Source organism: Macrobrachium rosenbergii, chromosome 5 (assembly GCF_040412425.1).
Source record: "Macrobrachium rosenbergii isolate ZJJX-2024 chromosome 5, ASM4041242v1, whole genome shotgun sequence".
NCBI classification, from domain to species: Eukaryota; Metazoa; Arthropoda; class Malacostraca; order Decapoda; family Palaemonidae; genus Macrobrachium; species Macrobrachium rosenbergii.
Window position 1 is genome coordinate 1,513,852 of NC_089745.1, and position 27,960 is coordinate 1,541,811.

The 27,960-nt window shown below is 37.9% G+C and overlaps 1 protein-coding gene and 1 long non-coding RNA gene across 2 annotated transcripts in view; one reads left to right on the plus strand and one right to left on the minus strand.

The window, feature by feature from the left end:
* The window catches only part of LOC136838417 (uncharacterized), a 592,657-nt gene that overhangs the window by 327,139 nt on the left and 237,558 nt on the right, over window positions 1–27,960 (minus strand). The window lies entirely within an intron of this gene.
* On the plus strand, window positions 4,144–9,485 carry LOC136838963 (RNA-binding protein 25-like). Its single transcript, XM_067104656.1, has 5 exons — window positions 4,144–4,404; window positions 5,599–5,746; window positions 7,101–7,165; window positions 7,304–7,413; window positions 9,380–9,485. Exons 1-5 carry the CDS (start codon window positions 4,144–4,146, stop codon window positions 9,483–9,485), a joined length of 690 nt encoding a protein of 229 aa, XP_066960757.1.

Below are 27,960 nucleotides of genomic sequence, written 5' to 3' on the forward strand. Positions count from 1 at the left end.
AGGCAGGTTTTTCGATCAGAATTTTCCACATTCAAGAGTCTCTTTGACATTTATGATCTACTTTTCTTGTAGGGAATCTCTCTCTCTCTCTCTCTCTCTCTCTCTCTCTCTCTCTCTCTCTCTCTCTCTCTCTCTCTCTCTCATTATTCTTTTATTAGTCATTCTGAACTTGGCAATCATCCTTTCTCCTTGACAGATATTTATTCTCTTTCTTCTCTCTCTCTCTCTCTCTCTCTCTATTAGTTACCTTGATCTTGGTAATTACCATTTGTTTTGACATTTGCTTTTTTTCTGCAACTCTCTCTCTCTCTCTCTCTCTCTCTCTTCCTTATTAGTTATTTTGATCTGGTCTATTTTTACCATTTATTTTTGACATTTATTTTCTTCTGGCAAGCTCTCTCTCTCTCTCTCTCTCTCTCTCTCTCTCTCTCCTCATAATCCCTGTATTATTTACCATTGATTTAGGTAACTATCATTTGACAATCTTTCTCTCTCAATCTCTCATCTCTCTCTCTCTCTCTCTCTCTCTCTCTCTCTCTCTCTCTCTCTCTCATAATCCCTGTATTAGTTACCTTGATCTAGGTAACTATCATTTGTTCTTGACATTTAGTCTTTCTTTGGCAATCTCTCTCTCTCTCTCTCTCTCTCTCTCTCTCTCTCTCTCTCTCTCTCACACACACACACACACCTGTTAGCCATTTTCATCTTGGCATTTGCCATTTATTCTTGACATTTTGTTTTTCTTTTGCAACTCTCTCTCTCTCTTTCTCTCTCTCTCTCACATATTAGTAATTTTAATCTTGGCATTTACCATTTATTCTTGACGTTTGGTTTTCTTCTGGAACTCTCTCTCTCTCTTATTAGTAATTTTCATCTTGGCATTTGCCATTTATTTTTGACATTTTGTTTTACTTTGGCAATCTCTCTCTCTCTCTCTCTCTCTCTCTCTCTCTCTCTCTCTCTCTCTCTCTCTCTCTCTCTCTCTCAATTATTAGTCATTTTAATCTTGGCATTTACCACTTATTTTCGACATTTTGTCTTTCTTATGCAGCTCTCTCTCTCTCTCTCTCTCTCTCTCTCTCTCTCTCTCTCTCTCTCGTGCACCAGCGCGTTTTTGGAGCAGACGTAATTCAAACAGCGAGCTCCATAATCCATTTTAGCCAGGCGGAGGAATGATATACACTCAGCTGAAAGCTTTCTGCCCGTAATTGGAAAACTGTCTATGACGTCACAGCGACCGGAGGCTTTGAGACATTACGGCTAAGTAGCGTTATGCGCCATTACAAATTACGAATTACCATTCCATTACTCTTCGCGGGCATTTTCCGATAATTCCAGGCAGGGTCGTTTCTGTGGCGTAGACGGCCGATGAATAATAATAATAATAATAATAATAATAATAATAATAATAATAATAATAATAATAAGAAGAAGAAGAAGAAGAAGAAGAAGAAGAAGAAGAAGAAGAAGAAGAAGACAACACACACGCGACTGCACCCACACAAACACACGCACACACAAAAACACACACGTACAAACAAACACACACACACACACTCAGCCAATAAGCACATACCCGCGTCAAAAACGTCACCCGGTCCGAAAAACGCCGAATTCGCGCCCAGCATAAACTATCGCCCTTGAAGAAGAAAATTCTATTCCGAGTGTCACAATATATTGCCCGACCTCATTTCGGCAGTTGCTTGTCAGCGAGAGGACTGTAAAATGAGAGTTATCGTCCGGAATAAATACGCATTCGATAAGCTTCCAAGGATACGATATATATATGTTTAGATGTTTGTATAAACATTTCTCCTTTCGGCACAATAGACTGGGCCCTTGTTGCGAAGCTCGATTGGTCCTCGGGGAATTCGTTTATATAAACTTGGAGAGGAAGTTTGTGTGTGTGTGTGTGTGTGTGTGTGTGTGTGTGTGTATGTATGTATGTATGTATATGTGTGTGTATATATATATATATATAAATATATATAATATATATATATATGATTCCTTGTGTGCAGTGGCACCCAGGTTCCAACTTCTTTTATGACTTGTACGGTTTAGTGGGCAGCGCCCTTGCCTTTCAATTGAAAGACCTGGGTTCGATCCTGATGTGTGCCAGAAATTTATATATATAAATAAATATATATATATATACACACACATATACATACAAGTGTGTAGCCCAAGAACTATAAAGATTAATTTATATTTATTTTTATATCAAATCAAATTTCAAACGCAAGCACGCACGCACAAACTGTAGGACCACCCGTAATCCATCCTCTCTCTAAGCTTAATATAGACGAATACGGGGCGCGGAAACTCCCACATGAACGAAGCTCCCGTCGGCGGTATTTAGCGAGCCCCAAAATTTCGGAGGCCCTAAATTTCCAAATTTCCATCTTCATTACCAATTTCTCGGGGGCCTCTCATTACTGAAATGCATTTACACAACATCAGCAGAACAGTTTCAACTTTCCCGAGTCTCTCTCTCTCTCTCTCTCTTTCCAAACACCCTATTACTCCTTCCAACATCATAGAATGCTTGCCCCATCCGAATATGACCCACAGTCGGTACACGGCTACCCACGAGGCTCACCCAGACACGGTATGCCCGCTTGCTGAAGCGGGGGGCGGATTCCCCACCCTCCACTCCCCCTCTCTCCAATTTCCCATCCTCGATCTCTCTCTCCCCTTCTTCCCTCTCTCTCTCTCTCTTCTTCCCTCTTCCCCTACTTCTCGCCTCGTCAGTGCCGTACCCACTTACTGAAGCAGGGGGCGGATTCCCCCTCCCCCTCCCCAAATCCCCCCCTCTCTTCCCCTACTTCTCGCCTCGTCAGTCTGACAGGCACTAGCAGGAAGTAACACCGAAATGTTTCAACAATTTAGCTAATTGCAGGCATCTGCCTCGTTCCACCATCCCCTTCCGAAAAGCGGGCCGAAATTCCTTCAAAATTTATGAGACCGGGTCCTGTGTTCCGATGCCCTCAGCGGGAGGTATAAATAGCAGAGGGAGTGAATAACAAGTAAAATATGCGCCGCCGAAGTTACTGCGGCGCAATCGAGTTTTCTGTGCAGCCGCTACAGCGTATAATCGAGGCCACCGAAAATAGATCTATCTTTCGGCGGTCTTGGAATCATGCTGTATAAGTCGCGGTCCATGAAACTTTAACCACTGCGCGATGGTGGCCTATCCTATATCGTTGCCAGAAGCAAGATTATGGCTAACTTTAACCTTAAATAAAATAAAAACTACTGAGGTTAGAGGGCTGCAATTTGGCATGTTTGATGACTGGACGGTGGATGATCAACCTGCCAATTTGCAGCCCTCTAGCCTCAGTAGTTTCTAAGATCTGAGGACGGACAAAAAAAGTGCGAACAGAAAAAAGTACGGACGGACAGACAAAGCCGGCACAATAGTTTTCTTTTACAAAATACTAAACAAAGATGTATATTGGTATAGTCTATACAAAGAGTATTTTATATCAGATATTTCACTGCTTGCTACAGATGACAGATCTATAACAACAACCACAATAACAGGTATCATAACCACTCACTTACCTCAATAAATGTTTAAAAATTCCTTACAATCTGTCATTACAACAAAAACAGTTGACAATTAATGCAGTTTGCAGGATCGAAAGTAAATGGTTCATAGAGTATAATATATCCCCTCAACATTTTCCAGCTGACAAAGTCAAAAGAATGTCTTCTAAAATAACTAAGTGTTTTATACTTTCAACGTGACCACTGATTTTGAGAGAGAGAGAGAGAGAGAGAGAGAGAGAGAGAGAGAGAGAGAGAGAGAGAGAGAGAGAGAGAGGTTAAAAAGGGTACTACGGTGAGAGAGAAAGTAAAGTTTGCGTTTCCTACGGTTAGGAGAATAAGAACCTATGCTTTTGGAGAGAGAGAGAGAGAGAGAGAGAGAGAGGGAGAGAGAGAGAGAGAGAGAGAGAGAGAGAGAGAGAGAGAGAGAGAGACTATTAGGGTGAGAGAGAAAGCAAAGATTACGTTTCCTACGGTTAGGAGAATAAAAACATGTGCTTTTAGAGAGAGAGAGAGAGAGAGAGAGAGAGAGAGAGAGAGAGAGAGAGAGAGAGAGAGAGAGAGATAAACAAACAGAGACATCAAGCAAATATGAACGCAGATGAACAATATCAACTGAATTATCACAAGAGAAAACGAACACTTCAAGAGGACCCAAAGAGAGAGAGAGAGAGAGAGAGAGAGAGAGAGAGAGAGAGAGAGAGAGAGAGAGAGAGAGAGAGAACACCACGACAACAGCCAAGAGGAGAAGAAAGAGAAATTCTCCCCGCTGGAAGTTCCCGAAACCAAAAGACGACGGGATTCAGAGAACAAAAATCTTTGGATGAGAAGCGGAAACTATTTCTCAGAAGTGTATAATATAATAATATAAACTTCAAATGAAATCATTCCCGGCACTTGCTTTCCCCAACTCTTCTCTCGGGGAGGAAAAAATGCGACCATTACGGGAGATTATATCAAAATAACTCCCCAGGCGAATGGAGATTCTCTCCAAACTGGTTTTAACTTGCCAACCACAAGGAACACTGTCTTTAATCTCTCTCTTTTTCTAAATATGTTTTTTTAATCTCTCTCTCTCTCTCTCTCTCTCTCTCTCTCTCTCTCTCTCTCTCTCTCTCTCTCTCTAAAAGAACAGGTATTACTTCCCTAACCACTGGGAACACTGTCTTTAATCTCTCTCTTTTCATACAATATGTTATTTTTTTAACCACTGGGAACTCACACTCTCTCTCTCTCTCAAAGAACAGGTTGTTACCTCCTTAACCACTAGAAATACTCTCTCTCTCTCTCTCTCTAAAAAAAACAGGTTATTACCTCACTAACCACTAGGCACTCTCTCTCTCTCAAAGCACAGGTCTTCCCCTTACAAAAAGGGAATATAACCTCTCTCTCTCTCTCCCCAGAATTCCACGCTGTCCACCACCTTATTCCCAAGTACGAAGGAAACCTCTCTCTCTCTCTCTCTCTCTCTCTCTCTCTCTTCTCTCTCTCTCTCTCTCTTCCTCTCTCTCAAACGTTTCAACGTTTGAAGGCAGCCATCATACTCCAGAAATGCAATGGAATTTTCATCTCGTACACTCGTTCAGGAGTGTCCCTTTGAAAGATGAAATAAGCGCTTCAATTATATATTACGGTACTCGACGACTTCTGCGTGCTTGCGCGCCTCATTGCAAGTTGCAGGGTAAGAGTAAAGTCTCGGCTGAAGTTATAAGGCTTATCAAAAGTCAATTTCACAAAGTCTGCTGTTTCAAATTATGGATATCACATGGCAGAGATGGTATATTTTGTTTTGAGAGAGAGAGAGAGAGAGAGAGAGAGAGAGAGAGAGAGAGAGAGAGAGAGAGAGAGAGAGAGAGAGAGAGAGAAAGAAAGATAGTGTTCCATTTGGTTAGTAAGTTGAAACCTGTGCTTTGAGAGAGAGAGAGAGAGAGAGAGAGAGAGAGAGAGAGAGAGAGAGAGAGAGAGAGAGAATAAAGATTGTGTTCCCTTTGGTTAGTAAGCTGAAACCTGTGCTTTGAGAGAGAGAGAGAGAGAGAGAGAGAGAGAGAGAGAGAGAGAGAGAGAGAGAGAGAGAGAGAGAGGAGGAGGAGGAGGGAGGAGGAGGAAGAAGAAGAAGAAGAAGAAGAAGAAGAAGAAGAAGAAGAAGAAGAAGAAGAAGAAGCGAAGCAAGGAAAGGACCTAAGAGGAAAGATAAGTAAAATTATCGAAGACTCCATCCGACCCGCCTCACCTCTCCTCTCTCTCTCTCTCTCTCTCTCTCTCTCTCTCTCTCTCTCTCTCTCTCTCTCTCGAAGACCCGAGACATATATTTATAAGGCGGAGGAGGAGGAGGAGGAGGGGAGAGAGAGAGAGTAACTACGTAATCGCTTACATTAAATTACACACTACATTTTCCACGGCACTTACGCATTCAGAAATTATGGATGGAACCTCATCACCGGAGGAGAGGCGATTTGAGTCATATGTTCCATTATTACGGGGGAATCTTCCTCGTTTTGTCTGACGCTGCTGCTCAGGAAGATTGGGGTTATTCCTTCCTTCCTGATTTCCTCCTTTCTTCTTCTTCCTTTCTTCTTTGGGGAAGGAAGATCGGGGTCTTTCTCTGTCTTTCTCTTTAAAGGGAAGATAATGGTTCCTTCTTTTCAAATGGAAAGGAATTCTTTCATACGTAAAGGACGATATTTCTTATCTTTGAGGGGGAAGATATTTCCATCTTTCAGAAGGATTATTTATATCTAAAGTGAAATCATTAAAAAAATATATATTTCTTCATTTTAAATGAAAGATCTTTCTGTCAATAAAAAAAAATGTTCAGGGTAGATAATCTTCCTTCTTTTCAAAACTATGGTTGTTTATGTTAAATGGCAGTTATGTATTTTCTTTTTAAATTTCTACAAAGCTCTAATCGATGCATGCATGTTTTAAGACGCATGGAAATCATCTGCATGCTTCGACAATCCTGTTTTAAAACGTATACACATCAACTGCACGCTTTAACAATCCTGTTTTTAAACATATTCACCATCATCTGCCTGCTTCAACAATCCTGTTTTAAAAACGTATGCACATCATGCTTTGACAATCCTGTTTTAAAAACGTATGCACATCATGCTTGGACAATCCTGTTTTAAAAACGTATGCACATCAACTGCATGCTTTGACAATCCTGTTACTTTATCGACATAAAAAAACACCACAATAACATTGAGTTATGATATAAAGGTACGTAAAATCTCAAATCTCAGAGAATCTCCTCCGCGTATTTAGTACGCTTTAGAAGAGGCTTACCTTACCAATAAAATAATATTTTTCTGCTTCTAATTTTACGTCTTCCCTCCTTCGAAAGCGGACCTATCATTCATTATAATTCTTCAATGAATAACATATCATGAAAAGTACAAGAAACAAAGGAATTACGGCCACGAAGATAAAGAACAACAAGAACAAAAGAAGTGGAAAAAAAGACGACTGAATGCCATCAAGGCGACCCGGAAAAAACACGAGAGGCCAAAGTCTAGCCATAAAAATGTGCACTGTTAGATGTGCAGAGGGACGGGAGGAGGAGGAGGAGGAGGAGGAGGAGGAGGAGGAGGAGGAGGAGGAGGAAGGGAGGGTGACAGGACAAATAGAAAGAAACGTGATATACACAAGGCCTACTGGGAAATCTTACCAGAACACTCACTGCCTCCAAGTATCTCTCAGGATTCCTCTAAGACCGGGAGGAGGAGGAGAAGGAGGAGGAGAAGAGGAGGAGGAGGAGGAGGAGGAGGAGGAGGAGGAGGAGGAGGAGGAGGAGGAGGAGGAGGAGGACCCTAAAATACTACGGCACGGACAAGCTGTCATAGGCAATAAAAGCGACCAGTACAGTTCATGACGGAAACAATAAACCAAGGAATTTCTTGTCGCTACTTTGACTTCACAAATTGCTCTGGAAACTTTATTGGGAATAACGATACTTAGTCAATTACTTAAGGGTAATCCTACGGCGATTATAAAACATCAAACTAGCAACAGTAATTTATTAGGGATTACTAAGAATAGTGTAAGAGTAGGCAAAGAATTTCAAATGGACATTAAAATGTGTCCTACCAAACCAAGGACAAACTAACAATAAGTTTAACAGGAAAATATTTTTTTAAATAAACAAAACAAAGGATAAAACATTTATTTTAACTGTGGTCAAGCAAAGGACAAGATAACAGCAAGGCTGTCAATATTCCACAGCAAAACCAAGAAGAAAATATCTGTTAAAATATTACAAAGAGAAGGCATTTACTGTAATTGTGTCCTGGCAAAGTACAAAAACATAACAGTCAAGACCACATCAGCATTTGACGTCAAAACCAACAGGGGGAAATATTCCTGAAAATAAACTGAACGAAGAAGAATGCATTAAAGCAAAGCTCCTCCGCCTGCGTGAGACCTACACCTCATAAAAATATTAGACTTTAATAACTTTTTCCCGGAGGAAAGTTGGGAAATAAAACCAGCGAAATATGAAAGGACAAACGAGAAAATCCGGGGAATTTAAAACGCGGAGCCCAACTGTCCAACTCTCTTAATAAAACAGGGGAAAAAATACTGGGGATTAAAGGATCCTCTCGCGGAATCCTACCGAGTGGAGGAGCAACCGTAAAAATTATGAAAATGCCAAGAGACACCTAATGAGCAAAGTCCCCCGAAACTGGAAGAAATGCAGCCCAGGTGCGTAACCCTCTCAATAAATATATTGCGCCGTAAAATAGGGCATTCTCTCAAACAAGAGGGACAAAACAGCCTTGGAAAGATTGTTCTATAATATTTAGAATCTCAGGTACGAAAGTGAGTTGTTTGTGAGTTATCTGCGGAAATAGTGGAAGTTGTTGGAAGCGTTCTTTGTGGATGAAGAAGGGCAAAGTACGAGTAATATTAATATGTTATTTTAGTGTTCTGAAAATAAAACTATCGTGCCGGCTTTGTCTGTCCGTCCGCACTTTTTCCTGTCCGCCCTCAGATCTTAAAAACTACTGAGGCTAGAGGGCTGCAAATTGGTATGTCGATCATCCACGCTCTCAATCATCAAACATACCGAATTGCAGCCCTTTAGCCTCGGTAGTTTTATTTTATTTAAGGTTAAGGTTAGCTATAATCGTACTTCTGGCAAGGAAGTTGTTACGCACGTCCTTTGTGAATGAAGGCAGGGAAAAAGTATACGAGTAATATTAATATATTCTTATTATTTTTAATATGAGGACAAAATAATACCAAATACTAATACGTCTATTTTTAATGTGAAGTAATATCACTAAGTGACTGAAGGTTTATACCTAAGAAAAATGAATAAGAACATTTAAGAAGGTAGGTACAAAAATTAATAATAAAATAACAAATGAATTACTGGGTAAGAAAAACGAAGGAGTCAGGTAAAAAGATGACAAACTTTGATAAAAACAACTGAATAACAAGAAACTTGAAATAACAAAATATGAAATCACCAGAGAAGCAACACTGTTTTCCCATCCCCTTGTACAGTTATTCACGAATGATAACTGACCAGTAGCCACTGCAGAAGCTGACACAGTAGCAGTAGCCACTACAGTAGCTGATATGGTAGTGGTAAAGTAGAGATAAAGTCTAAAACAGTAGTGGTTAAAGTCTTGGGGCTATGATTAAAATCAAGGTAAAGTAATAATAAAAACAATTATATTCGTTTTACAACACCAGGAATGAGAGAGAGAGAGAGAGAGAGAGAGAGAGAGAGAGAGAGAGAGAGAGAGAGAGAGAGAGAGAGAGAGAGAGGGGAATTGAAATTTGCTTCAAGAGGAGGAAGCATTCAACATTCCAAGAGAGAGAGAGAGAGAGAGAGAGAGAGAGAGAGAGAGAGAGAGAGAGAGAGAGAGAGAGAGAGAGAGAGAAGGGAAATTGAACATTACTTAAAAAGAGGGACGTCATGAACATCATTCAAACACAGAGAGAGAGAGAGAGAGAGAGAGAGAGAGAGAGAGAGAGAGAGAGAGAGCAGCCACGAACGAAAAATAAGAAAGCGCGACTCCAATGTGATAATCCTAATGACAAGGGAAATCGTTTCAGATTTCAGGGATGAGAGAGAGAGAGAGAGAGAGAGAGAGAGAGAGAGAGAGAGAGAGAGAGAGAGAGACAAAGGCCTTTCACGGGTGCTGAAAGGACGCCTCTGCTGCTGACGACGGGGACTGAATTGTTAATTATCTGAAGGAAGGTGTCCCACAGGGGGAACTCCTGCGCCCCTACTGTGACTATGCAGATCTTATCTCTCTCTCTCTCTCTCTCTCTCTCTCTCTCTCTCTCTCTCTCTCTCTCTCCACCTTTTATCCCACTTTTTGTTTTTATTCTGATTTTTTTATTCCCTTTCGCCTTAAATCTCAATCCACAAGTCCCTAACGGGACAAGAGATTGGATGTTTGGGAAAATTGCAATTTCTCTCTCTCTCTCTCTCTCTCTCTCTCTCTCTCTCTCTCTCTCTCTCTCTCTCTCTCTCTGTTTGAATGTCCATTACTTCCTCTTCTTGAAGTAGAGTTCGATTTCCTCTCATTCTCTCTCTCTGTGTGTGTCTCTCTCTCTCTGAATGCTCATTACCACCTCCTCTCGAAGTATACTTCCTTGTTCATTTCCGCGAGATTAGAGAGAGAGAGAGAGAGAGAGCGGAAAGCCCTCCCTAGCAATCCTAGAGTAGCTCACGACGCGACCAACTATACAAGGCGGTGTTTTCAAAGGCTCCCCTACTTCCGGTCTTAGGACACCCCCCCCCCACAAGAGCCATAAATATAACCTGAAAATGTAAATCCCCCTATATTTGGACTCGCATTCCTATATCCTTTTATTTAGAGGCGTATACATTCTCCTTCGTATTCCAGTAGGCCTCACCATATTTCAAATGTGAAGTGGAAGTTACGACTTTAGGGAATAGAAATGAAAACAAATATATGCATATATATACATATATATATATATATATATATATATATATATATATATATATATATATATATATATATATATATATATATATATATATATATATATATACATTAAGCTACAAACGTCCATTAATATCCAATTCCTCTACCTCGGAAATAATATATTTTTCATACATGTTACCGAATGGGAATTTTTAGTTGATAAGTTGATAATAAGTTGTTGGCCGTGTGGGTAAAGGCGTCACTGTAGTCCTGTGTAGTTGTCTTTCGTTGGTCTGAGCCCACGGACGACGAACTTATTATCAACTAAAAATTCCTTCGGTAGGATATATGAAAATATATTATTTCCGAGGTAGAGCGAATTGGATATTAAAAGGACGTTTGTAGCTTAATGCTTGTATATGAATCACGATGATGTGATAAAAGTCTCATATATATATATATATATATATATATATATATATATATATATATATATATATATATATATATATATATATATATATAAAGAAGGCCCATAAAACACTATTTAAACGTTGAAACCATATATTTCGCTAATTAGCTATTGTGCTGTTCACTGGTAGAATATGGACAGGTGAAAGTTACAATGGTATATATACAAAAACATAAAGTGTGGCCCTAGGCCTCCGATGTTATGGAGGTGGCGTTTCTTAAGAAGGAGAGAATGACCAAATTCCTAGTGGTTTTTGCCCTCGTGGCTCCCGTTTGGCGATGGATCTGGCGGTCGCGTTTCTTGGGTCATCCTCTTCCAGAGAGGTTTGAGGATTAAGGTGTCGATGTCATCCGATTTCCAATGTCCTCTGACAGGTTCATATTGTTGGTTTGATTGATAGCAGATTCCAGCATCCTTCTTTTGTATGGACAGCTACTTTTTGAAAAACCAACGCCCCCTACTCAGTTAATGACATGCCTGTATTTCTGATATGCAGGAAAATTCCCGAACTCTCGAAGCGCAATGCATTGATCTTTTGTGCTCTGTTATTCTTTGCGAGAGCTATCTACCTGTCTCGCCTACGTAGATGTCCTGACAATTGCTACACGGTATCTTGTAAACTCAGCTTCTTCCCCTTTTGTTATTTAAGTATACGTTAACGAGCGAACTCCCGATGGATTTGGGATAATGGAAAATGAAAGGGATTGTTAGGCCTGAGTTGTTCTGGGAGGCCTTTGGATGTTTTCATCATGCAAGCTTTATTTTGTTGTTGAAATCTATTTGTCTGTTGTGAGTGGGACCTCTATAAGTATATTTTATTCGGTTTGTTAATAGCCTCTCGATAATGTGTGGTGGATACAGCAGTTTGCGTTGGGTGTTGGCGGATCGTGTTAAATTCTTTATCCAGGTACTCATTTGAACATATCCTAAGTCCTCTGAGGGAATAAGGTTACCCTACCATGATTTTTACAGAGACGTCGTGGTACCAGAAATGAATGTAGGAGACAGCGAGGTGGGTTTTCTATATACTGTAAATCATACCTGTTCTGTTTTCTTATGATCAGTACATCTAAGAACAGCAGTTTTCCGTCCTTTTCCCATTCTGTTTTAAATTTTATGGTCGGAACTTGCAATTTAGCCTATTAAAAATTTCATTAAAAGTCCCCCCAGCTACTGTCCCAGAAAGTAAAAGATATCATCTACATATCTAAGCCAGATCATATTATGGGTTTGATAGACGACAAAGTTCTGTTTCAAAATATTCCATGTACAAGTTTGCTTAGAAGGGGTGATAGGGGACTTCATGCTACAGCCAAATTTTTGTTTGTAAAATTACCATTGAAAGAAAACACGTTGTTAGTTACACAGATGAAAGTTTTAAAACTTATCAACCTCTGTGTAACTAAAGTGTTTTCTTTTCAATGGTAATTTTTACAAACAAAAATTTGGTTGTAGCATGGGGAAGTCCCTATCACCCCTTCTAGCAAACTTGTACATGGAATATTTTGAAACAGAACTTTTGTCGTCTATCAAACCTCATGATATGATCTGGCTTAGATATGTAGATGATGTCTTTACTTTCTGGGACAGTAGCTGGGGGACTTTAATGAATTTTTTAATAGGCTAAAATAAGTTCCGACCATAAAATTTAAAACAGAATGGGAAAAGGACTGAAAACTGCTGTTCCTAGATGTACTGATCATAGGAAAACAGAACAGGTATGCATTTACAGTATATAGAAAACCCACCTTCGCTGTCTCCTACATTCATTTCTTGTTACCACGACGTCTCCGTAAAAATCATGGTAGGGTGCAACTTATTCCTCAGAGGACTTAGGATATGTTCAAATGAGTACCTGATAAAGAATTTAACACGATCCGCCAACACCTAACGCAACTGCTATATCCACCACACATTATCGAGAGGGCTATTAACAAAGCGAATAGAGGTCCCACCTCACAACAGACAAATAGATTTCAACAACAAAATAAAGCTTCCGTACGATGAAAACATCCAAAAGGCCTCCGAACAACTCAGGCCTAATAACTTTCATTTTCCATTATCCCAAATCCATTGGGAGTTCGCCTGTTAACGTATACTTAAATAACAAAAGGGAAGAAGCCGGAGTTTACAAGATACCGTGTAGTAATTGTCAGGACATCTACGTAGGCGAGACAGGTAGATCGCTCGCAAAGAATAACAGAGCACAAAGATCAGTACGTTACGCTCGGAGAGTTCGGGAATTTTCCTACATATCAGAAATACAGGGCATGTCATTAACTGGAGTGGGGCGGAGTTGGTTTTCAAAAGTAGCTGTCCGTACAAAAGAAGGATGCTGGAATCTGCTATCACCAATCAAACCAACAATATGAACCTGTCAGAGGACATTGGAAATCGGATGACATCGACACCTTAATCCTCAAACCCTCCTGAAGAGGATGACCCAAGAAACGCGACCGCCAGATCCATCGCCAAACGGGAGCTAATGAGGCCAAAAAAACCACTAGGGGAATTTGTCATTCTCCTCCTTCTTAAGAAACGCCACCTCCATAACATCGGAGGCCTAGGGCCACACCTTATGTTTTTGTATATATACCATTGTAACTTTCCACCTGTCCATATTCTCTACCAGTGAACAGGGGCACAGAAGCTAGTGCCTGAAATATATGGTTTCAAACATTTAAATAGTGTTTTATGGGCCTTCTTATATTCATATTACACTGTAGTATTACAGGAAAAGACATTCATATATATATATATATATATATATATATATATATATATATATATATATATATATATATATATATATATATATATATATATTTGGGACTCACCACTACCAGGTTTAATACAAGTCAAAGCTTCGCTGTGTTCTCTGCAGTAACATACCTGTAAGAAAGAATGATACGTGTTAAAATGATTCTAGTAATGATGTAGATATATTGAAGATACATAATGATTTATTTTGCAATAATATTTCAATCAAATATAAATCTTATTACATTCATGCAATGACATATAATATTAATGCCAATATACATATATATATATATATATATATATATATATATATATATATATATATATATATATATATATATATATATATATATATATATATATATATATATATATATATATATATATATATATATATATATATATATATATATATATATATGAATTCCAAATGGCAATAACTTCCTGATTATCTTGAGTCTTTTGGGATGAAGCTGCTACCTCCAACCCTTAAAGACGCCTGACTCATGACCCACCGCAGTCGACTACCTTCCAAATTTAACCACTATTGAGATTAATAATGATGCTATATATACATATATATTTTTTTTAATGGTAATAAGCCCAAATTCGTTTCCTGTCTGGGACTAAGCCAGTGAGAGAGAGAGAGAGAGAGAGAGAGAGAGAGAGAGAGAGAGAGAGAGAGAGAGAGAGAGAGAGAGCTGACACATACGTCATTTATAAGGCGAAAATCGTCCGTGGACTGAAATATGGTATGCAAGCAAAAGAAAAGAAAAGAGAGAGAGAGAGAGAGAGAGAGAGAGAGAGAGAGAGAGAGAGAGAGAGAGAGAGAGAGAATTTTAACGCCGACATGACAGTATTTATCCCAGTGGGAAAATCTGCAATAAATGCTCGCAACGTAGTGCAAATTTTGAAACGGGAGCCAGTGAGACAGAGAGAGAGAGAGAGAGAGAGAGAGAGAGAGAGAGAGAGAGAGAGAGAGAGACACAAAACGCTTCCTATCCTATTCAGTACCAGTGGTAATTTAATCGGACAATTTCGGCTCATGGGGTTTTATTTTTCATTCTTCTTCTCCTCCCCTTCTCTCTTTTTTGTTTATTTTTTTTATTCCTTTCCATTCCCTGTTCCGTTTCCCCTACCTGTACCAGATCGCACGCTTGAATGCAGCCGATCGTGGAGTTATTTTTGTCCTCTCTCTCTCTCGCTCTTTGTAATTTCATAGATTGTCCTTTTTCCATCATTTCAGCTTTACTTTTTCTCTCTCTCTCTCTCTCTTTTTCTCTCTTCCCCTTTGTAATTTCTGAGATTCTGTCCTTTTTTCATCATTTGTATTTCTCTCTCTCTCTCTCTCTCTCTCTCTCTCTGAACTCTAGGCGTTGCACTTTGTTAAAATGTGAACTGTAACAGTTACAAACTGCAAGTTATAAACTGTGAACTGTGACATATATAAACTGTGAACTGTTACAGTTACAAACGGTGAACTGTAACAGTTACAAATTGTGAACTGCAACAGTTAGAAACTGTGAACTGTAACAGTTACAAACTGCGAACTGCAACAGTTACAATCTGTGAACTGCAACAGTTACAATCTCTGAACTGCACGAGTTATAAACTGTGAACTGCAACAGTTATAAACTAGGAACTGTAACAATTACAAAATGTGAACTGTAACAATTACAAAATGTGAACTGTAACAATTACCAACTGTGAACTGGAACAGTTATAAACTGTGAACTGTAACAATTACAAAACGCGAACTGTAACAGTTACAAAATGTGAACTGTAACAAACAAAATGCGAACTGTAATAGTTACAAAGTGTGAACTGTAACAATTACAAAATGTGAACTATACCAGTTACACTTCGTTAAATTAATGAGCCTTTTTTCGTTCGTTTGTGCCACAGACTTTCCTCAAACCAATGTTGCTGATATGGAATACATGACGTAAGATACAATATGTCACGACAGACAGTATCTCAAGTGTTTACTGCATATTGGTCCCATATCTAGACAAAATTTCTGACAATTCTATGTCATGCCTTGACGATTTATTCCACTAACGGCAAATTATCTTATATATTTATTGCACATTATATATCTTGAAATTTTATTGCACACTGGAAGAATATATCTTACCATCTGACTGCATTGGCAAAATACATACGGCACTATACAGAGACCACCGAAAGATAGATCTATTTTCGACGACTACAGAAGAAATGGACGTTTTAACCTTTTCCCGAAGCCTGTGTCCTTCAGGAATTCCCGAAAAGCTGGAATTAAATTATGAGCCGCCACTGATCGATAGATACTGTTTTTAGGGTGGGGACTCATTCATGCACTGAGGTTACGACAACTTTCTCTCTCTCTCTCTCTCTATCAAAGAACGATAGTTGTGTCACATACGATAGTCGTAAATATAAAAATTACTTAATAACGAGAGTTGGACAAATAATAATAATAATTGGATGTAACTGTATAAATGACAAAAAAAAACTTTGCCACCAAAGTGATCTTTCTATAAACTGACAATTCGAATAGAATTATCAAGGCTTCTACCGGGGAAATAACACCCGAGAGAGAGAGAGAGAGAGAGAGAGAGAGAGAGAGAGAGAGAGAGAGAGAGAGAGAGAGAGAGAGAGAGAGAATGTGATCTTTCAATATACTGAGAATTCTTATAAAATTATCAAGAAGTACCGGCAAAAATAAAACCAGTCCCTGAGAGAGAGAGAGAGAGAGAGAGAGAGAGAGAGAGAGAGAGAGAGAGAGAGAGAGAGAGAGAGAGAGAGAGATTCACAAACGAAACCTTCCGTGGAAACCTTCATAAGTCATTATTTAAAAATCATATCATATATTTTTAATAAGTTACATACAAGAATACACTCCCTGGAAACCTGCACTAAAAATTAAATAAAATACACATCTAATAATCACAGAATATACGAAAAATAATATACGAAATGAAAGGAAAAGCGAAGTCTAATGGGAAATATCCGTCATCCAGGATTAGCCCGGCGATTTTCTTATCACCAAATCTCGTCGAAAATTTCACCTCCCTTCACAGTTCCCACTGGCAATTGATATCACACTTTTCATACTCTTTCACACTTCACAAGATGCCAAAGTGTGCAATAGCATATGTCTATATCAAAATAAAGAAAAGGAATTTATTAGACATTTTATTACTGCAAATGCCTAAACTGGTTTATGTCACTGAATATATTTTAGGAGAGCGATAGATTCCCTCTGTAATTTAGATATTTCAAATGCATTAGAATGTAAAGGCATTGGCTGAAGAGTATATATTTTATATAAAATCCTCAAGATTAAGCCAAATATATATAAACACATATATATATACGTATATATATATATATATATATATATATATATATATATATATATATATATATATATATATATATATATAATATATATATATATATATATATATATATATATATATATATATATATATATACCACAAACACAACCTTCCCTCTGCCAAGAAGAGAGCTGGGGACCATATTTCCCACCTTATCTAGAATCTGCACCGAGGAAGATAACGCAGTTTCCCCCATCCGAAGCAACATCAAATATAACTGATAGGCCCTCAATGAAGTTCCCACTCAATATAAGACAGCAAAGATTTTCTTTTTTTTTGAAGAATCTACACAAGTGGGTTCATTAAACCCCAGTTGCAGTATATAGAAATTTAAGAGAGGTTGGTGGGGGAATTTTTTGCAATAATAATTTGGTTTCAAAGAGATGAAGATCATGATGATGATGACTTTATATATGTATGTGTGTGGTGTGTGTATGTGTATATACATATACATACATACACATATATATAAACATAAATATAATATATATATATATATATGTATATATATATATATATATATATATATATATATATATATATATATATATTATATACACACATATGTATATGCATGTATGTATATATACAGTATACATATATATATAAACAAGAATCGAAGCATTTGCTCGAAACTGTAAACGGAAAGCCCAGAATGATATGAGCCGCTGCCACAGAAAGAAACAGACATAACAATGAAAATATTACTGGAAGGGAAAGCCAGCAATTTCCCAACAATTCTCCACCCACCAATCGTCCTACCACACCCTATTTCCCCAACCCCACTTGAACCTTCCCCCTACTTCCCCCCCCCACAACAAACACTTCCCCTGCACCGCAAAGGGGGGGGGGGAATCGTATTATTGGTGAACGATCAAATTCGCAAGTTGTCAGAGAGAGAGAGAGAGAGAGAGAGAGAGAGAGAGAGAGAGAGAGAGAGAATGTGATCTTTCACTAAGCTGAAAATCCGTATAAAATCATCAAGACTTCTAACTGGAAGACAAAACCAGTCCCTGGAGAGAGAGAGAGAGAGAGAGAGAGAGAGAGAGAGAGAGAGAGAGAGAGAGAGAGAGAGAGAGAGAGAGAGAGAGAGATTCTTTCAATATACTGAAAATTCCAATATAATTATCAAGACTTCTAACTGGAAGATAAAACCAGTCCCTGGAGAGAGAGAGAGAGAGAGAGAGAGAGAGAGAGAGAGAGAGAGAGAGAGAGAGAGAGAGAGGTTTCCCCGCCGAAAACCTATATTCCACGGACCATCAGGCTGGGCCCGACCCTGTCGATTCGGCCATATTAGTGTTGGGTGGGAGTTGGGGTAAGGAGCCAAACTTCCTGTGGAGGGGTGGGGGTGGGTGGAGGCCAAACTTCCACTAACTCCTCCTGACGATCTGGAAATGATCATCTCCAGTTACTGGCTGACTTTTTCCTTATGCCTCTCATTCTTTTTTATTATTATTATTATTATTATTATTATTATTATTATTATTATTATTATTATTATTATTATAAGAGAAACAAATCCACGTTAATGTGTCAGTACAGAAATTGATAAAGGGAAATCTGTTTAGTTTTATTTTCAAATATATTTATAGAGATACACTTTGGGTATTATTATTATTATTATTATTATTATTATTATTATTATTATTATTATTATTATTATTATTATTATTATTATTATTTCTCTTCCTTTCTTTTTGTTTGGAGTGTTGCTGTGTAATATCATTCTTCTTTATTTTCACTTTTTTTTTTTTTACAAAAGGCAATTCATTCTAGGGTAGTCTGCCATTCCTATTACAGCCTTTTGTTCCCAAAAAGTGTTTTACTTCAGTAAGACGGCAATTTCATTTCAGGAGAGAGAGAGAGAGAGAGAGAGAGAGAGAGAGAGAGAGAGAGAGAGAGAGAGAGAGAGAGAGAGAATTAAAACAATCTCAACGTAATTTCATTTCTGAAGACAAAGGCGCCAGCTCATGAAGACCTCACAATGGATGTGGCAATAAAAAAAAAATAAACTGAACCTTTTCTTCCACCCTACCATCTCCCAACCCCCACACACCAAGACTATCTCTCCTTCCTCCTCCGCCATTAAGGAAAATAATGAAGCGGGGAAACTGTCCCGAAATTCTTCAGAAGTGGAACTATATAAACAGAAACTTCTTCCAGTTCGTCTCTTGAAAGAATCATGGCCTACTAAAAATGATGGAAACTGACCAGGGGGTAGGATGGGGTGAGGTTGGGTTTTGGGAGAGAGAGAGAGAGAGTTAAAATAATCTCAAACCAATTTCATTTCAAAGAGAGAGAGAGAGAGAGAGAGAGAGAGAGAGAGAGAGAGAGAGAGAGAGAGAGAGAGAATTAAAATAATCTCAACACAATTTCATTTCAGGAGAGAGAGAGAGAGAGAGAGAATCACGGACACACACAAACGCATACACACGAGAGAGAGAGAGAGAGAGAGAGAGAGAGAGAGAGAGAGAGAGTCCTCGTATCAAGCAAAAAAAAAAACAGTAATACAGAAAGATAAAAATGAAATTATTAATGCAGAGAGAAAGATACCAACCTTACATAGAGAGAGAGAGAGAGAGAGAGAGAGAGAGAGAGAGAGAGAGAGAGAGAGAGAGAGAGAGAGAGAGAGAGAGAGAGAGCGCCTTCTCCAGAAACTGCAGCCAACTCTCCTCCGGGACCAGATAAAAGGTCATAAATCGAAAGAATGGAGAAATATTTCACTTACTGTAATAAATGATCTGTCTGTCTGTCTCCCTGTCCTGGAACAGAAAATTTAGGCCAAAGACCAACCGCTGGGACCTATGAGGTCATTCAGCGCTGAAAGGAAAACCGAGAATAAAAATGTTTTAAAAGTGTAACTGGATGATAACCTCGCAGTTGCACTATGAAACACCTGAAAAGTAATATGGGAGCAAGAGAATAAGAACGGAGGTACAGCAAAAGGAATGAAGGGGGTTGCAGCTAGGGGCCGAAGGGACGCTGCAAAGAACCTTAAGCAATGCCTACAGTGTACCACATAAGGTGCACTGACGACACTGCTCCCTTACGGGACTGGCTTTGAAGGAGAAAAGGATTTGACTGAGAAAAATGAAGCCAAGATTGAATTAATATTAACGTTAAAGAACTGATTAAGTATATAAAGAAGTTCTTACATTCTACATAATTTCAAGGTAGCATCATACTGATGATGTGAAGTTTTTCTTGAAAAATATAAGTCTTCCGGGGGACGATGAGCAACTGGAACTTCAGAAGTTCAAGCGAAGACGCAATACATTACTATCCTAATACAATTCAACTTCTATTTTAATCATTTACTTACATTTTTATTTATCTATTAAATTGCCGATTTATCTGTTTTTCTAAAAACTAATCTCCTCATTCTGTGTTTCCCATTACCTTCTGTTATTTATTTCTAATGAACGCCATATTCTTTGTAAGCTTGAACTTCAGGTTAATGGCCCCTTTGGTGGGCTTGTTCCATATGAATAGGGTTCATCCCCTGAATAATAATAATAATAATAATAATAATAATAATAATAATAATAATAATAATAATAATAATAATAATAATATTCTTTGGAAGCTTGAATTTCAAGTTAATGGTCCCTGTAGTGGGCTTGTTCCATATGAATAGGGTTCATCTCCTGAATAATAATAATAATAATAATAATAATAATAATAATAATAATAATAATAATACTTTGGAATTTTTCCCTAAAATGTATTACAGAGGCAATTCCACACATGACAACGAGAGAGAGAGAGAGAGAGAGAGAGAGAGAGAGAGAGAAATGCTTATCCATCAATTGTTCCGGAGTTTTCTCAATAAACACATTATCGCCTGAACAAAACCACGCATTAATTATGTTAAAAATATCCCCGCAATGTTTAATTTAATCATTCTCTAACAAAAGCACACTGAATAATTCAGCATTGAAATATATGATGAATTACTAATAACAAATGAATAAATTACAAGGATCTAAGGTAACCTTACTCCCTTGCTGTGAACTTAACGCGCCGTCCCCAGCCAAGTTATTATTATTATTATTATTATTATTATTATTATTATTATTATTATTATTATTATTATTATTATTATTATTATTCAGCTGCATTTATTTTGTAGAAGACTTTTTTATTTTCTTATTCTCTTTTCTTCAGTGGAGGTGTGTTAACAGCAGGCCTATTTGTTTGTCATTGGGGAAAGTCAAAAATCTGATTCTGCTTTCATATATTGATACAGTTGTTTATTAAAATATGACTGACAGATTTTTGTCATTTTCAGCGGGATAGAGACTGGCAGATTGCATAGTCCTTCCTGAACTTATACACGCTTCAGCGGGGGTCATGGGACGACGAATTGTGATTGGTTGCCGTCCATGACCCCGCTGAAGCCCCCGTGTATAAGTTCAGAAGGATGCAATCTGCCAGTCCTCTACTAGCTCCTGCTGGAGAATGACAGAAGAGTCTGTCGAAACGTCGCGGCAACAATTGTATATAGAACTAACTGTACAGAATATATAGAGAAGTAGAATCCAGATTTTGACTTTTCCCATGAAATGACAAATATAGGCGAGCTGTTAGCACGCACCTCCACTGAAGAGAAGTCCAAAATAAGGAAAATAGAAAGTCTTCATAAAATAAATGCAGCTGAAGCAGCAATAATACTCAATAGAACCTGTTTAAAAGAGGGTCTGCTGCCAAATTATATTATTATTATTATTATTATTATTATTATTATTATTATTATTATTATTATTATTATTACCCAGAATATGGATCCTTTTCATATGGATCAAGCCCAAAGGGGCCACTGGTTTGAAATTCAAGATTCCAAAAAATATATATTTCTCATTATTATTATTATTATTATTATTATTATTATTATTATTATTATTGTTATTATTATTATTATTAAGCTTCCAAAGAACATGAAGATGTCCATTCGAAAGAAGTAACAGAAGGTAATGGGAAATACAGAAAGAGAAAATCAGTTATCAGAAAATCACATAAACAAACAAATTAACAAATGAATAAAAACGTAAGTAAAATACCAATAAAATACAACCTGGGGCCGTACCTTCAACCTCAAGGTTACCAGGATAGACAATAATACCAGGAAATTACCTGGAAACAGAAACAGCTCCCTGCCACGACATAAAACCTGCTGAGTGGTGGAGCAGCCTCAAGAACCTGACAAAGGGTAAACGGAGGGGAGAAAATAGGCCTGTTTCTTATAGTCACTGGGCAAGAATGCCAAGGGGCGGGGTAGCCTGGCAGGAATGATTTCCGTGCATGCGAGTCTGTCATTAAGTGGGGCCCGCTGAATTACAGGTAAACATCGGTGGGATGACAACAAAGGAGAAATAATGATGACAAAAATCGCTCGCAATATTTTGTTTTATGCAAATATGGTTGGGCGTGCAGATGGAAGAACTGTTTTGAATCCTCTTGTATATTTTGTGAGAGAGAGAGAGAGAGAGAGAGAGAGAGAGAGAGAGAGAGAGAGAGCAACTCGTATCAAGCAAGAAAACAGTTATATATACAGAGAAAGATAACATAAAAAGCAAGTGAGAGAGAGAGAGAGAGAGAGAGAGAGAGAGAGAGAGAGAGAGAGAGAGAGAGAGAGAGAGAGAGAGAGAGAGAACATTCACATTAATCAAGAAAACAGTAATAAAGAAAGATGGCAAAGTTATAGAGAGAGAGAAAGAGAGAGAGAACATTCATGTTAAGCAAGAAAACAGTATTAAAGGAAGATAGCAGTTAGAGAGAGAGAGAGAGAGAGAGAGAGAGAGAGAGAGAGAGAGAGAGAGAGAGAGAGAGAGAAACATTTGCATTAAGCAAGAAAACAGTAATAGAGAAAGACAGCAAAATGAGAGAGAGAGAGAGAGAGAGAGAGAGAGAGAGAGAGAGAGAGAGAGAGAGAGAGATTCACACAGATTTACAAATACTATCATATTAAAAGCGAATAATACAACGTAAAGAACCGAAAAAAAAATCTGCAAAGGCGTCAAAATATTAAACCAAGCAAAGCGGATCCCTGAGTCTTCTTATTTTCATTCCGGACAATTTTACTCTTAAAGCGACCTTCGACGACTGGAGAATATGAAGAACAGATATCCTGCATTTCAACTCAAATAATCATTAAAGAATGAGAAGAACAGATACCCTGCATTTCAACTCAAATAATCACGGCACGAAAAATCTAATCTCGAAATTTCATTACTGCCGACCGCCAAGCACTGAATCATCCTGGGAGGAGGAGGAGGAGGAGGGGAGAGGAAGTAGGAGGAGGAAGAGGGGAGACGAAGCAGGAGGAGGAAGAGGGGAGACGAAGCAGGAGGAGGAGGAAGAGGGGAAAAGAAGAAGAGGGGAGAGGAAGCAGGAGGAGGAGGAGGAGGCGGGGACAGGAAGGGAGACGAGGAGGAAGAGGAGGAGGAGGGGAAAGGAAGTAGGAGGAGGAGGAGTAGGAGAGAAGAAAAAGGTGAAGAGGAGGAGAATGAGGAGGAGGAGGGGAGAGGAAGTAGGAGGTGGAGTAGGGAAGAAGAAGAAGAAGAAGAAGAAGAAGAAGAAGAAGAAGAAGAAGAAGAAGAAGAAGAAGAAGAGGAGGAGGAGGAGGAGGAGGAGGAGGAAGGCGGAAGGTAATTCCGAGGCACTAAAGAGCTAATGACAAAGAACGAGAGAAGAAAATGAGAGCGAAAACTTGACGGAAGAAGAATAATGAGAGGGGGGAACGGACACTCCGCAGATAAAAAAAAGGGGAAAATAAAAGAGGGCAAAGAAAGGGAAATGTCAAGGGGAGAGAAAGATGATGATGACGGGGACAACGAAAGCGAGGCACAAAGATAAGAATTTTCCGAGGGGAAAAGGGAGGAGGGAGGGAGGGAGAGGGAGGGAGTCGGGACAAGACATGCAAACTTCCAGTTTAGAGAGAGAGAGAGAGAGAGAGAGAGAGAGAGAGAGAGAGATAGAGAGAGAGAGAGAATTCATATCAGACAAGAAAGCAGAAATACAGAGAGAAAGATATCAAAATTATATAAAGCAAGTGTGAGAGAGAGAGAGAGAGAGAGAGAGAGAGAGAGAGAGAGAGAGAGAGAGAGAGAGAGAGAGAGAATTCATATCAGACAAGAAAGAAGCTATACGGAGACAAGGATATCAAAATTATATCAAGGAGAGAGAGAGAGAGAGAGAGAGAGAGAGAGAGAGAGAGAGAGAGAGAGAGAGAGAGAGAGAGAGAGAGAATTCATATCAGACAAGTAAACAGTAATAGAGACAATTATATCAAAATTATATAAAGCAAGTGATAGAGAGAGAGAGAGAGAGAGAGAGAGAGAGAGAGAGAGAGAGAGAGAGAGAGAGAGAGAGAGAGAGCATTTACATCAGACAACAAAGCACAAATAGAGAAAGGAGGATATCAAACTTATATAAGGCAGGTGAGAGAATTAACAGTTACATTAAAAACTTTTGACAGAATCCCACACAGAACGTTTGATAGAATTTTTAGAAGTACACTGAAAAACGGTTGATAAAACTGATAGGATTATATTGAAAAACGATTGATAGAATCCCACTAAAAACGGTTGACAGCATTCATGCAATTACATTAAAAACCGTTTGATAGAATTCCATTAAAATGTTTGGTAGAATTAATAGAATTACATTCAAAACGTTTGACAGAATCCCACTTAAAACGTTTGACAGCATTCATACAATTACATTAAAAATTGCTTGATAGAATTCCACTAAAAACGTTTAGTAGAATTAATAGAATTATATTCAAGACGTTTGATAGAATCCCACTGAAAACGGTTGACAGCATTCATACGATTACATTAAAAACCGTTTGATAGAATTCCATTAAAACGTTTGGTAGAATTAATAGAATTACATTCAAAACGTTTGACAGAATCCCACTTAAAACGTTTGACAGCATTCATACAATTACATTAAAAATTGTTTGATAGAATTCCACTAAAAACGTTTAGTAGAATTAATAGAATTATATTCAAGACGTTTGACAGAATCCCACTTAAAACGTTTGACAGCATTCATACAATTACATTAAAAACTGTTTGATACAATTCCACTAAAAACGTCTGGTAGAATTAATAAGGTTACATTCAAAACGTTTGACAGAATCACACTTGAAACGTTTGACAGCTCTCATACAATTACATTAAAAATGTTTGACAGAATTTCACTAAAACGTTTGGTAGAATTAACAGAATTACATTCAAAAACGTTCGACAGAATCCCATTACAAACGTTTAAAACGTTTGACAGAACTCCATTACAAGACGAGGCCGAGACATTCTTAAAATTCACTTCCTCAAACCCGCGGTTCCTCCCGAAAGCTACGCCGTTATCCCAGTCATAAATATCCGCTTTCCGGAGCCCAAATTTCTCCAGAAGCCTAAGAGAGAAATTTACGAACTTGCCCCCCAAGCAATACACTCACTCCAGCTTTGCTTGTGGAAAGCACGCTAATGCAAAAATATTTATTGCAAAGGACTCCCCAGGATTCTTCCACGCAGCTTCTTCTTTTCTGTCGTTAAAGCCTGACAGTCTATCTCCATTCGTTCACAGAGACTTATGGGATTGGTCGTGTCCACAATTACGTATATTTCTCAGATTTTCTGTTTCAGTACTGAGAGTCTGGGCTATATATATATATTTTTTTTTGGTCATTTTGCAAAGTTTGCAAATGCTGAATTTAAGTATGAGTGCTGAGGCATGTGAAAAAAGTACTACTAATATTACCAACACCATAATATATATATATATATATATATATATATATATATATATATATATATATATGAAAATACCAAAGAAAGAGAGAGAGAGAGAGAGAGAGAGAGAGAGAGAGAGAGAGAGAGAGAGAGAGAATCATATATTAACGATAGCTGAACAATATTTAGAGATTACCACTGGATATATATAATATGTTTCTGAGTTAGAAATCCTGAACATTCCACAAAGAGAATTAAAGCAAACGCAAATAAAAAAACATCCAAAATGAATATATACAAAGTATAACCATATGAAAAAAAAACTCACTATAAGTAAAACGTTCATGACCGTAAGAAATTAGTATAAACTGTAAGCGAAACCTTTAAGAGATGTCAATAAAGACATTAAACGGAAGTCCCCTCCGCATCGGGAAATACATTATGCACCATTAGCATTAATTTGCAATTAGTTCTCCGTCCAAAGCACAGAAAACGTCTTGACATCGCCCTCCCAAACATATTATCATTATATCCACCACTTGGGCAGCGTTAAATAACAGCCAGGTTTAAGAAGCAAGTGTCTGTTTGTACTGAGAAGCAGAATAATAGCTAACGTTCTTATATAAATATCAATAAATACAAAAATAAATAATTAGGAAAAACATTAGTTGCTTGATATAGCAAGAGTACAAGGTCAACAACTCTACGGTAAACTCACGCCACATTTCAATATACTCGAGAAAGCACGTGGACGAAAGTAATTATCTTAACGCAATTTTCGCATAGTTGTAAGAACACTTCTTCAAGTTCAGCCCTAATTAGGTGAATAATTTTCCATTCTTTGCACATAACTGAACCATCTCGGAACACTCTTATGTATATTTTCATTTATGTTAACCTTTTCCCAACACCATTTACTATTCATCTCTACAGCTTCCACTGTTGTCTTTGATTCGCATTCAACATCCAAACTTCACTTCCATAGAGGAAGTACGGCTCAACAATCCCTTGATGTAATCCCACCTTGGTTTCCATATATACCAGGTTTCCTCCCAATCTTTTGCACCTTCCTTGGTTCCCCTATTCTGTAATTTATCTCTGCTCTCACTACCACTACTACTCAGTACTATTCTGGGTGTAAATAGTAGAAATATTTACACCCAGATACCTTACTGAATCCAGTGCTTCCAATCTTCCACCATTCACTGCTCCATTTTCTAGTTCACAGTCAACCTTAGTCTTGTTCACATCAACTCTTAACTTTCTCTTCTTCTTGCAAACATTTTCAAGCTTTCACTAGTCTTCGCAATGTCTCTGTACTATCTCCAGTCAGTACTGTACCATTTAAAACATCACACTGCAGTCTTCTCGCCGACTTCTCACACATCAAAGGGTGTCTACCGCCTATTCGAGAGTTAATATTATCAATCATTTTAATTGAGTGTTCAAGCATAAAATACATATATGAATATGTGCATGAGGTCATGTACATAATTACAACATTCTTATAAATATTCCTGTAAAAATACTTGACAAATATACACGCTTAAGAAGCAAGGAACTCCATTAAACAGACATGCATTTAGGATATTAATATATAAAATTACACCCTACGTAACTATGATGTTGAGCAAAATAAACATTCCTTTCGATAATGTTCACTCAACACAAAATGGATCATTATAACGGAATGCTGTCTGCAATTACAGTAAAATGTTACAACACAGATTATCTCTCATGACACAGTAATTTAAAAGCTTAATTTTATAGCATCTGTCAAACAATATACTTCAAGAGCATCGATCAACTCGCTCTTTTGCTTTCTTTCAAATTATCCAGGGAAAACTATATACATCAATAATTCCGTCTGGGAATTGTGTATTCCTATGAATAATTCCTTTTTCATATTGCAGTTTTTGAATCTCATCTCATTGCAGATTTTCGCAGAAGCGATGTATTGGTTTTTACAACGTAATAAATTGTTACAGTTACCGTACCTAAGATCGTAGAATCAGGTCCTGCAATACTGATGACATTCAATCATCACAGTTGTGTCTATTTTTAAAAAACTAAATTGTATCTTTATTTGAAATACAGCAATGTGCAAGGTACGTCAAACCTGACATTTAATCAAT